We start from the raw sequence: 13,242 nt of genomic DNA on the forward strand, positions 1-13,242 counted from the left end.
TCTAGTCACATGACATAGATTGTTCATCTAGTCACATGACATATATTGTTCATCTGGTCACATGACATCTATTGTTCATCTGGTCACATTACATCTATTGTTCATCTGGTCACATGACATCTATTGTTCATCTAGTCACATGACATCTATTGTTCATCTGGTCACATTACATCTATTGTTCATCTGGTCACAAGTCATCTATTGTTCATCTGGTCACATGACATCTATTGTTCATCTGGTCACATGACATCTATTGTTCATCTGGTCACATTACATCTATTGTTCACCTGGTCAAATGACATCTAATGTTCATCTGGTTACATGACATCTATTGTTCATCTGGTCACATGACATATATTGTTCTGTCCATCCTGGAGAGGGATCCTCCTCTCTTCTCTCCTGAAGGGTTTTTCCATTTTCCACCCTGAAAGGTTTTTTTCTATTTCTTGGGATTTGTTCCTGATCCGATGTGAGGTCAAAGATCAAAGGTCAGGGATGTCGTATGTGTACAGATTGTAAAACCCTCTGAGGATAATTCATAATTCGTAATATTGGGCTGTATAAAATAAAATGAACGAAGTCCTCTGCCACAGAGTGCCATGTAGACAGAGAACGTTCGTTCACCAGCCTCATGCAGGCCTACACAAAGGTTCCAACTCGGAAATAGATTCTTCAACACGGTTACATTTTGTATGACATGATTTTATTGTGTTCATGTGGTAACACATGAAAGACAAAAGGTTGTGGTGCAAAAGTAAGCGCAGCCCTTGTTTAAGGTTTCACCATCAAATAAAGCATCCGATGATGTCATAATCCATTACATTGTCGGCTTTGAACAGTATCTGACATCTAATATTGTTCTCACGTCTAAGAGAGACTGACGCCTGAAATACATGTGGCAGAAAAGTCACAACATTCGCTATAAGTTCACAATCATTTTGCAGCCACAGAAACAATTCAAAACTCAGAATGTTGATCAAACCACGTTCACATATAAAATCCACTGGAAAGCTTTACAGAGTTGATTTGACCTGTTTTTCATTCTTTGTGTTAGCAGACTGCTATCAGCTAGTTCTAACAGCCAATCAAAACTCTTCAGAATAAAGATACAGTAAAGCTAAAAGCTATCTTTTTTTTAGAGCTATTTAATAAGAAAAGAAAATTTAGGTTGGAAAACATGCAAAACAACCAAGCCAAGCAGACTATTTTAAATCATTAAATGTAAAGTTCTCATTTGCTATGTTTGTAAATACATAATCCATCTGTCCAGGTTTTAGGACTGACATCTATGCAGACATTAAAGAGTTAAAGTTTGTGAAATGCTGGACTTATGAATCCATTGTTATTCTACATTTTTTCATATAAATGCATTTAAAATATGAATCCGCCTCTGACAGTATTAAAGTGGACTCTGGTAAACCTCAACCCACAGCAGTTATAATCCACACAGAGTTATTAAAGTGAATTCTCTAGACATCAGGTGTGAAACATTTTAGGGAGGAAGCTTAAAGTTAGCAGATCATACAGCAGAATCATAGATGAATCATAAGCGACTGCTTTACACCATCATTAGTCAGGAGGACTTCTTGGAGGGGATGGTGTAGTCATCAGAGGACTTGATTTACAGAAGTACAGCTTCCTGGCTATGAAGTCTTTTTTCTGTTAGCTTAGAATTACATCATTTTAATGTTGCCCTTAATTATACAGCTGCTGAATTATCAATACATTCATTTTGAATTACACATTTCTATGGGAACATTCTAGTCCACACGGGGACACTTTGGGCCCCTGTGCAAAACCAAACGTAAACGTTTGACTTTTTAAAATGTATTTACATCCGTAACTTTAATCGCGCAATCATTTTGAGCCAACTCATAATGTTTTACTAAACTAAATGAACGGTTTGATGGCATTTTCGTTCTGTTTAAAAACGCGACTGAAATGACCGGCGACGTAACTGAGGAACTACGAAGAGCTCCAGTGTCCGCTGGTGACTCATCATCACCTGTTTGGGCCTATCACTTCATAGTGATTATGAACATATGGATCAGAGCAGCTTCCAGCCGCTCATCTTTGGAGGGAGGCGGTGAAACATGATGTGTTTCTATTTCCTCCACATTGTGACACGATGAGCTGTAATCAGGCCGCGGTGACGCAACACCTCCGCATGCTAACAAGTTCCACGAGTGACTCGGACCTTATTTATAGAAATAAAAAACAACTTGTACTTTAAGATCTGACAAAGACAAACCATCATAAGATACACATTGTAAAAGTAGCAGTTATTGCAGGGAAGATGTATTGCATGTTTGTGGTTATGTATTTATAATGGTTATGTATTGTTGCCTGGCAGCATTTGTAACACCCTGTTCTGTTTCTCCTGTGTTCCGTGTCTCCTATGTTCCGTGTCTCCTCTGTGTCTTCTCTGTCTTAATTGTTTAATTCCCTGCACCTGCCCTCAGCCACTCTTGTCTCGTTAGTGTCTGATGTCGTACACCTGTTTCCCCCCCCTATATATTGTGTCAGTCTTTGGCTTGTCTGTGGTTGGATTGTCGTCTCTAATTCCGTGTCCTGTTCCCGTCGTCCTGGCCGTGTTCCTGGTTCTGCCTGTTGACCCTGCCTGCCCCGAACCTGGATTCTCTGCCTGCCCCTTTTGGACCTTGTTTTTTTGTAAACTGTTTTGCTTTTTTTGTTATTTATATTGCGTCCAGCCTGTCTCTCTGCACCTGAGCCTCACCCCGTCACAAGAACCTGACCATTGAACATGAACGTAGTTTTTTCTTTGTGTAGCATGAACCCTGTTCGACATTCATTTTATTTCAGTTATTTTTCCACAACATAAACATGTTTGAAGATTAAAAATGCTCATGAAAACAATGCCAGTGCTGGGAATGAATCAAACAATTTCAAAGCATAACTGAACATTTTTAAAAACAACCCAGCGTCACAAACCATCTAGCGTAAAGCAAAGCAGGAAATTAAAATAAGAGACATTTTCTATCATAGTCCACTACTGCGAGGAGCTCGTTAGCACTGTGACACATGGCGAGCATCAGATCTCCTCGGGAATATCTTGAAGGTCTGAAAAAGAGAGAACAAATCAAAATTCAGCCCTCGGTTCCCTTCAAACTACGAGAAAACATTTCACTGGTGTCTTTATTCTGAAATGTGACGCTGTCGACACCATTTCAAAGCTCAAACATTATAGCGTTGCTATTTTAGTTTCAGTGTTCTCTGGCACTAATAACTTAAAATTGAAGTGCGAGCAGCGATGACCGGGTCCTCGCGCTGCGCCAGTCGGGGGCGCTGGCGGGACGCCGGCCCGCTCCACCGAGAACGCAGGCCCGCCGGTCGGATGTGTTACCGTTTGTCACGTAACGCCGATTTTCTTTCGCCACTAGATGGCACTTCGGCTAAGTGAAAATAGACGTGTCGATATACTCAGGCCGAGACTTTTAACAAGCAGGACAAGTTTGGCGCAGATTCGAGGAAGTCCAGTTGAGCCAGTAGGGGGCGCTGTGACTATGTTTTAACATATACATGCATCATGTGTCTCTACATGAAGTCTAGACCACGTCATGTAAATGACATGTGATCCGAATCTAGACCACGTGTAGACCACGTTGTGTAAATGTTGTGTAAACCCATAGCCGTTTGTCATGTGAAGCCGATTTTCTTTCGCCACTAGGTGGCGCTTCGACTAAGTGAAAATAGGCGTGTCGATATCCTCAGGCGGTGACTTTTATCAATCACTCCGAGTTGGGGGCAGATTAGAGGAAGTCCGGTTGAGCCAGTAGGTGGCGCTGTGACTATGTGAACATATACATGCATCATGATATATTGATAAGCCTAGACCACGTCATGTAAATGACATGTCGAAAAAAGTGATTCAAGAAACTAGCTCGGATTCAAACCTGTGGCTTTATGGTTACAAAGCAAATACCTATCACAGTGAGCTATAGTCCCAGTTAAAACTAACCTTTTTATTAGACTAGTTTTAATAGTTTATAGTATAAAACTTGTCATTTTCTTTTCTTGTACTTGTAAAAAGCTCTTTTTCTATTTTTTTCTCTAATCTGGTTCTTTACTTTTGGGCTAAACTGAGGAAGGCATATTGATAATTGAAAATAATGATTCATGAAATTGTTGGTTGGTGTCAGAAACACGTACTCATAGATCTAGAACACTTCCATATCTGCTTACAACACATGATGAGAACAACACGATTACATTTACAGTCAGTGTGTGTATGTCTCTACTCTGACCCTTGGAGCTTTCAGACGCCGTCCCATCGTCATCATCTGACGTCATGTCTACCTCCAAATCACTGCTGTCCTGGAGGCCGTCTGATTGGTGGGCCGGCTCCTGGCTGGCCCACAGGGGGTCCGCTCCGGTACGGGCCTCCCTTCCTGGTTGCAGAGCAGCAGGCTACGATGGCGAGAGGAAAGAGTCGAGAGAAAACGTGAACAAAGAGCCCATGTTGACGACGAGGCCTTTGATCATTCTTTTGAAAAGCATTTATGTAAACACATCTATTTCGCTCCACATGGTTGTAGAAGGTCTTGTGTAACAGAATAATAACCCTGATGACATCACTATGACATCATCAAGGTTCTCTCAGATGGTGATTGAGACTTCAAATGTTAAACAGAAAGCTTGTATTGGAACTCGGGGCGGCCGGGGGGGGGGGGGGGGGCTATATCACATCGCAAGTTATCAATGAGCTGCTCCTGCACATATCGGCCCCTGCACAGATCGGCCCCTGCACAGATCGGCCCCTGCACAGATTGGCCCATGCACAGATCGGCCCATGCACATATTGCCCCCTGAGCATATCGGGCCCTGCGCATATTGGCCCCTGCGCATATTGGCCCCTTGCACATAATGTTCCCTCAGCATATTGGCCCCTGCGCATATTGGTCCCTTGCACATATTGGCCCCCTGCACATAATGGCCCCTGCACATAATGGCCCCTGCACATAATGCCTGCACATAATGGCCCCTGCACATAATGGCCCTGCAGCCAGCCACAGGCTAAACGTCTCAGACAGATAGCGATGGGTTCAGTTTGTCTCTGTTGTTTACAGAGTGCAGTCTGTAGTCATATTGTGGAATATTTGCACACTTTATACTTTACATGTGTTTCATTTTAAAACAGACGTACGGTGCATGTCGACTTGTTATTATTATCACAAAGCAGCATGCCAAAGTCAACTTAGATTGGTCCTGTGAGGCCCCTAACGAACACAGCTGTTCTCACGTGAGCGGCCGGCTCCGCGAGCTGCTGCGATACCTTCAGGTGCCTCTCCAGCTTGGCCCGGGCCCTCTCGCTGTCCTTGAACCTGCTCTCGGCGTCCCTGAGCCTCAGCAGCTCCTCCTGCAGCAGGCTGTGCTGTCTCTGCAGGAGAACCAGCTCCCCGAGGCTCGACCCTGCATTGGCCTCCCGCTGCCACAGGGGGCGCCACGCGGCTCCTTTGTCCTGAGGCTGCAGCAGCAGCAGCTCCAGGATGGAGTCTTGTTTGATGACAGCGCCCTGCGGGACATGAGAGAAACTCAGTCCTACGTACAAATACAGACTAAAGCACCGACTGAGGATTCATAATGAATTGTTTGAGTAACATTTATTTGTTACGATATGCATAAACTGTTGAATATCCCTCAATGTTAGAGAAGAGACAGGAGGTTGTCACCTGGAGGGCGTGGAGGTAAACACTGACGTTCACCAGCCGCTGATAGATCTGCTGGAAGGAATAGGAAGCATACAAGTTATTATTATTACTGCACACACACACATGTTTACTTACATACCTGCAAACTCATGAGGGGTGAAAAAGGTGACAACGGGGGGGGGGGGGGGGGGTGCAGTGACTTTTTGTTGTCGTTGTCACCACACCACATCCACGTTGTTTGAAGCCTCAAAGCTTTTAGAACCACAACTACAGTCATTTTATTGTTCTGACCACAAATCTAAATAATGATAATAAACAGTTTAAGAACAAAAGGTCCTCCGCTCTGACTCAGCCCTATAATGATAGTAATAACAAATATACATTGTCATTATATATAATATGGTTAAAGTCATTCATGAACCAACTTCCTTTTTTTGTGCCTGAACAGTCCTCATGGACTTTTCCCTGAATCTGTTCTGTCTCTACCCGTTTGTCACGATACTCATATTATAACTTCTATACATATTACATACCTGCCATAAATATCATGATACCAGAATTCAAAACCATAAAAACAATATGGTACCATAAATACGAGACTGGTATATTTATCTATAATAGTAATAAATAAAACATCTGTATGGTTCACTTTTTACCAACTTTTTCAACACTAAACAAATGGCAGTAATATTAGTATTAATACAGCCAGATATGAATGAAACTACATGGTTCCATCATAGCATTGATGATACACTATGAGGCCGTTAGTCTCTGACCAGATGCTACACAGTTCATCAGGATGAGCAGCTGTAGAGTTACACAACTTTACAAACTGAAACATTTCACTTCTGGCATCTTTTTATTTTTTAAGCCGAAGTCGGTCTCCAAAGCTGCGCCACTTCTCTCGCTGTGAGCTGCGCAGCGCAGTGTGCGCAGACAGCTCGACACGGAGCAGCGCGTGCGCTCTGATCGCTCTCTTAATGAAGTATCGATACTAAACATATGCTAAATCACATCGTGTTTAACGTACGGGTACTTTGTTAGCATCGCTACACCGTGCAGCGTGACAGCAGTAGATGTAGCGGGCTAACATTCAAGCTAACCTGAACCCCCAAACGATGTGGACATCTGAACGCTGATTGGCCGAGACGCGTCCCATCAAAGATGTTTTATTGCGAAGAGCACCACTTCACACTTTTCTCCGCGTCTCACTGCAATCTCAACGGCAGCGGGCCAGGTGACCCCCCCCCCCAAAAAAAAACTCTTCGGATCTCCACGATTCACGTGGATGACCTATTTTGAGTTCAAAACGGTGAATTTCACCGAAAGGTGACAAGTTTGCAGGTATGTACTTACTGAAGGCAGTGACTTCTCGTGACTCCTCATGAAATCCTTTAGGATGTAAAAAAAAAGGAGATTATCAGCACAATGACGTCACATTTGGAGATAAACAACAATAAGCTGTTTACAGAATCAGTTCTATGGTATTTGCCTCCTTCCTTCAACAAGAAGAAGAAGAAGAAGAAGAAGGATAATCGGGATCCAGTGTGTCAAATATACTTTGATTACTTTTGAAAAATACCTGCATGTGTGTTCTTGTGTGTAGGTGTGTTCTTATATGGGTGGGTGTGTAGGTGTGTGTAGATGTGTTATTGTGTGTCTGTGTGTAGGTGTGTGTCTGTGTGTGTATTCTTGTGTGTCTGTGTGTAAGTGAGTGTGTGTGTTCTTGTGTATGTGTATTCTTGTGTGTCTTTGTGTAGGTGTGTTCTTGTATGTGTGTGTGAGTGTGTTGTGTGTGTGTATTCTTGTGTGTAGGGGTGTGTGTTCTTGTGTGTAGGTGTGTGTGTGAGTGTGTGTCTGTGTGTAGGTGTGTGTGTGTGTTCTTGTGTGTGTGTGGGGGGGTTATTGTGTGTTCTTGTGTGTGTGTGTGCTTGTGTGTGTGTGTGTGTGTGTGTGTGTGTGTCCCCTCTGGCTGCACCATATATTGTTTCAGTATCAACTTATTGAACTTAAATATTTAACTTACTATATTTATTTGAACACAATGTAAACTAATAATGTAATTATATAATAATGAACTACTTGATATTGTTTAACGACATAAATCCCCACGCATATTAGTGATTAATCAAACTACCACAAACAGTGGAAATGAAGAAACATCCATCCTACCAGATGAAGACAGAGACGTGTAAACAATGTAAACAAAGCCATGAACATGACTCAGACATGACTCAGACCCCCCACTCAGGGGGGAGGAGCTAATACGGTTCCATATCAACAGTGTAACAGAACATAAACCACAGAGATGCATTTCATAGTAATACGCTGGTCAATAATAAAGTCTGACCTCCAACAACACAAGTTTTTAGACGACAACCCTTTTAGTTCCCTGGTCCCCGGCTCACCTTCGATGTCAACACATCACGGGCTCCATTGATCAACAGATCCTGATCACCTGAGCAGAGACAGAGTATTATCTAGTTATGATGATGAATATCTGACTGTTGATCACAACTAACAGACATGGAAAAGATCTTTTATTGAATCTGAGCTTGATGATCATTGAAATGTAAAATCACAAGAGTCTAGTGAGAGTATAACTCAACTATTCACAACTAAAATAGTCTTCAATGTTGTAGTGTAATTGTATTGTTTGTAAACATCTGCCTGTCACCCTATGGCTGCTGGTGTCCCACTAAGCCCCGCCCACACGCTGCTCTCAGCTGTCCTTCGGCCAATGGGAAGTGACTGAATCGGAGTCTGTTTCATGTCCAAAGGGTTGTTATATTGTAGTGTTGTGTAACAGCATTTTTATATTCTTAGTTGTGTTTATATGATGATCTAAGATAAAACTGGTATAAGAGCTGCTGCTGTGCTGACTCGTGTGACTCTTAGGTCACGCAGCAGAAGTCATAAAGTCATAAAGTCCTACCTGTTGTTAAGTAATAAAGTCCCATCTGTTGTACCACCACTTGGACAGGTCACATATATAAATGTCCTGTGTGTGACCTCGCTGACCTCCACCACGTAAAAAGCATTGTGTTCCCCCTCAGCCCCGTCCCTCCCTCTAGAGCCCTGTGGGACTTCTACAGACTCCTTGTGCCTCTTCTTACAAGAACACATTATTTCTGTTTTGTGATTTCAACTTGAGAACACTCAACATGTTGCCACGGTGATGCTGAGTGACGCTGCCTGTGGGAGTCTCAGTGACTCACTGGGTTCTACCGCCTCCATGTGGTTGTGATGGCTCGGTAGAGGGATGTCCACTCTGGAGCCGAGGAGGAGCTCACTCAACCTGTCAACTGAGGAAACACACACACACACACACACACACCTGTATTAATCACACATTCAAGCCTTTTTATTTTCTCTCAGTAAGATAATATAGTGAGAAATTATTATTCTTTTCTGAACTTTCAAAGACCAGCACCCCTACGGACTGACTGAGTCCCACATCTCCAGGACTATTTCAAACACACGTGCTCATATTTTCTTATTAAAATAAAACAATTCTGTTTAAGATTGGGGATAAAATGTCATTTCAATAGTGAAAATGTTCCGTCAAATCAATCCACACTGCAGTGACGTGGTGACCAGCTGACACAATATTATTAACAGTATTTTAGGCGGAGCCTGACCCTCCGCTGTGGCGTCCAGGAGCAGCTTCTCTGCTCGGGGGGCCTGAGGCGTGTCGGCCCTGAACAGGTAGCGCGTGATGGCCGGCTGCAGCGCCTCCTGCCCGCTGGTCACTTCCACCAGCTCACAGAACAGAGTGACCCGCTCCTGCAGGAGCTCCAGCATCTCACGGTCCTTCTGGTGGAGCTCCGCTGTGGAGCACACACAATGACATCAAAGCCTCTCGTCTGACACACACCAAACACCTGCTGAATACTCCAAACACAGCGCTAACACACACACACACCAACCACCTGCTGAACACTCCAAACACAGCGCTAACACACACACACACCAACCACCTGCTGAACACTCCAAACACAGCGCTAACACACACACACACCAACCACCTGCTGAACACTCCAAACACAGCGCTAACACACACACACACACCAACCACCTGCTGAACACTCCAAACACAGCGCTAACACACACACACAGCGCTAACACACACACACACATACACCAACCACCTGCTGAACACTCCAAACACAGCGCTAACACACACACACACACCAACCACCTGCTGAACACTCCAAACACAGCGCTAACACACACACACAAACACACACACACACTCCAAACACACCACAGTGCACACACACAGCGCTAACACACACACACACACGCACACAAACACACACACTCCAAAAACACTACGGTGCACACACACAGCGCTAACACACACACACACACAGACACACACACACTCCAAACACAGCGCTAACACACACACACTCCAAACACACCACAGTGCACGAAACACAGCGCTAAGACACACACACACACACGCACACACAAAACACACCACTGTGCATGGTGCACGAAACACAGCTCTAACACACAAACACGCACACTAAACACACCAGCGTGCATGTTGCACCAAACACAGCGCTAACACACACACACACACCAGACATGCGCATAAGTAATAATGTGCTCCAGATTCATTGAATACTTTTAGATATGGTTTGATTGCATTCATATTCAGCTGCAAGTGGACACAATGCACATGAATTTGCCTGAAGTGGAACAGTATAATATAATTGATAGTTAACTACAACAACTCTTTTTTGTTCTCCCTGTTTTTTAGGGGAGAGTTGTGACCGTTCCGATGTGCGGGGGGCTGATGTTCGACCTTCAGCTGTAGCTCCAGGTCGCTGGTTGTCAACATGGGAATGTTCTGTCCCAGCTAACTCATCACCATGTGGTTCAATGCTAGAGAATATGTTTGCAGTACTGCCTATGTGTGTTTGTGACGAGGACACATCAGTGATTTCACAATAAATCTCAATCAATCCAAAGTACATGGACCCAGCAGCGTGTGACCGATGGCTCATTGAGATCCAGTGAATGTGTCCTGACCTTTGAGTCTCCTAAGATGGGCCTTGTGCTCAGTCTCTATGAGGGGGAACTCCTCGCGTGAAGGGCACCTGGGCACACAAGCACAGACCACACACACACACACATGCTGTTATCAATGATGTCACTTTTATCAAGTTATATTTATTCATTGTGACGGTATTAAGTTGTATTGTTTCATATTTGACACTGAGACTCGAGGCATCGGTACAACAACAATGATGTAGGTCATGCTGAAGAGTCCTACACAGTTAACACATGGACATGGCTCAGACTAAACAACAACAACAAGGGGTTTGTTTATATACGCATATATATGTACACATATACATATATATGCATATATATCTTCTTATAGAGACATATACATATATATGCATCTATATCTACATATACTATATATATGCATATATTTAAATATGCATATATATATATGTACATATACATATATGTGTACATATATACGTATATATATGTAAACATATAGATATATATGCATATAAATATATAAACATATATATATGTACCGATGTACATATTTATATATATGTACAAATATACATGTATATATACATACGAATATATATGTATATACAGGACTGTCTCAGAAAATTAGAATATTGTGATAAAGTTCTTTATTTTCTGTAATGCAATTAAAAAAACAAAAATGTCATGCATTCTGGATTCATTACAAATCAACTGAAATATTGCAAGCCTTTTATTCTTTTAATATTGCTGATTATGGCTTACAGCTTAAGAAAACTCAAATATCCTATCTCTAAATATTAGAATATCATGAAAAAGTATACTAGTAGGGTATTAAACAAATCACTTGAATCGTCTAATTACAGTTTTTTTCATTCGCTAAACGACAGTGGGCACAACTGGAGTCACATGTGCAAAACTCTAACCACAGTCTGCACAGCAGCAGTTCATTTGGACCAAACTCTAGTTTGTTTTTCATTGCTTGAACACAGTTTTCAAAACTCTAACACTTATCCCATGACTTTAACCACAACCTGCACAACACTGAGGATCTACAGCACTTTGTTCAAATGCTAACACACTGCTGTCAACACTGTGAACCACACATTCAAAACGGAATAGAGTTCAGCCTTGTGCCTTTCAAACACTGATGATTGCAATTTCAGCTGAAAGGCTAAGCAGGTGTCTTGTTTTAGACTTGTTAGTGAACACACACACATATATATATATATATATATATATATATATATATTACAGTATATATAGGTAGAGCTCAGAAAGACTCATTTTGGAAATGGAACAAGGAAGACGGGTTCGTGGAGGGAGAAGGGTGGCAGGGAGAGGGGGATGCGTGGAGGAAGACAAAGAGCTGTTATTCCAGATGGAATAAGGGCTCCACTTATAGAGCATGTCGTGAACCATGGTCTCTCATTGAGAGAGGCAGGTTGAGGGTGCAACAAAAGTGTTTGGTCACCACCCACATGACCAAATGTCTCTTTTGGAAGCCATGCGTGCCGGATGTGAGGACACGAGTCCAGAGGACTGCCAGGGATGGATAAGGCCCTCCAGAAGGTTCTTCCCCAGGTGGCAAGAGAGAACATTAGATGTGATGTTGATGAAAACATGTGGCCTGATGCTAGAGAGAGGCAGGATTAGCCCCTCAATTATTTGTTCGAATTATAGTATGTACTTTTAGTTTCTACCTTTTTTTTCTCATTACTGTAATTCCGTAAATTACTACAGACTATTGAAGCAAACTGCTATATTTAATTTACCTTAAAGAATTGTTATGTTCTAAAAAATTTCATAAATCATGTGAAAGAATGTCACTCTTTTCTTTGAAGAAAATATTACTTTGTTTGAAGTCACTGAAATTGTTCAAACTGTGAAGATGAAAAGTTAGTATTTTCTGTATTGGTGTTTGATGCTAGTGTTTTTACTCTCCGTGTGTTCTGAGTGACAGTGTGTGTTACCTCAGTGAGGGTTGTGCATGTTGTTTGGCTGCACTGAGCGTGTTTTGAGCCATGTGTTAAGAGTTGTGTTGCTTGGAATGAGTTTTGCAGGTGATGTGAGGTGTTTAGCTCAGGTGACTGTTGGTAGTGCAGACTGTGGTTTGAGTTTTGCACATGTGACTCCAGTTGTGCCCACTGTCGTTTAGCAAACGAAAAAAACTGTAACTCGAAACACCTGCAAGGGTTTCCTGAGCCTTGAAAAACACTCAGCTTGGTTCAGTAAACTAAATCACAAGTATGGGGAAGACTGCTGATCTGACTGCTGTCCAGAGGACCATCATTGACACCCTCCATCAGGAGGGTAAGACACAAAAAGAAGTTTCTCAAAGAGCAAGCTGTTCACAGAGTGCAGTTTCAAAGCACATCCACAAAAAGTCTGTTGGAAGGAAATGTGGCAGGAAACGCTGCACAACCAAGAGAGATGACCGCAGCCTTAACAGCATTGTGAAGAAGAGTCGCTTCCAGAATTTGGGGGAGCTTCAAAGACAGTGGACTGAAGCTGGAGTCCAGGTATCAAAAGCGACTGTTCACAGACG

At 42.6% G+C, this 13,242-nt stretch overlaps 1 protein-coding gene across 5 annotated transcripts in view; it reads right to left on the reverse strand.

Moving 5' to 3' along the window:
• Positions 1–681: 681 nt before the first annotated feature.
• The window catches only part of arhgef1a (Rho guanine nucleotide exchange factor (GEF) 1a), a 31,909-nt gene continuing 19,348 nt past the window's right edge, over positions 682–13,242 (reverse strand). Inside the window, exons 15-23 of one of the 5 annotated variants that reach the window (XM_056416665.1) lie at positions 10,713–10,780; positions 9,311–9,499; positions 8,834–8,974; positions 8,078–8,127; positions 7,026–7,061; positions 5,691–5,741; positions 5,261–5,533; positions 4,318–4,428; positions 682–3,081 (exon numbers count right to left, since the gene is read on the reverse strand). In XM_056416665.1, the coding sequence (XP_056272640.1) occupies positions 3,028–3,081; positions 4,318–4,428; positions 5,261–5,533; positions 5,691–5,741; positions 7,026–7,061; positions 8,078–8,127; positions 8,834–8,974; positions 9,311–9,499; positions 10,713–10,780 (973 nt within the window). In that variant the 3' untranslated portion in view covers positions 682–3,027. Of the gene's footprint in view, positions 3,082–4,265; positions 4,429–5,260; positions 5,534–5,690; positions 5,742–7,025; positions 7,062–8,077; positions 8,128–8,833; positions 8,975–9,310; positions 9,500–10,712; positions 10,781–13,242 lie in introns of all 5 variants that reach the window. The other 4 variants (XM_056416657.1, XM_056416674.1, XM_056416648.1 and 1 more) reach the window with 4 other exon arrangements.

Source organism: Pseudoliparis swirei, chromosome 1 (genome assembly GCF_029220125.1).
Source record: "Pseudoliparis swirei isolate HS2019 ecotype Mariana Trench chromosome 1, NWPU_hadal_v1, whole genome shotgun sequence".
Lineage (NCBI taxonomy): Eukaryota > Metazoa > Chordata > Actinopteri > Perciformes > Liparidae > Pseudoliparis > Pseudoliparis swirei.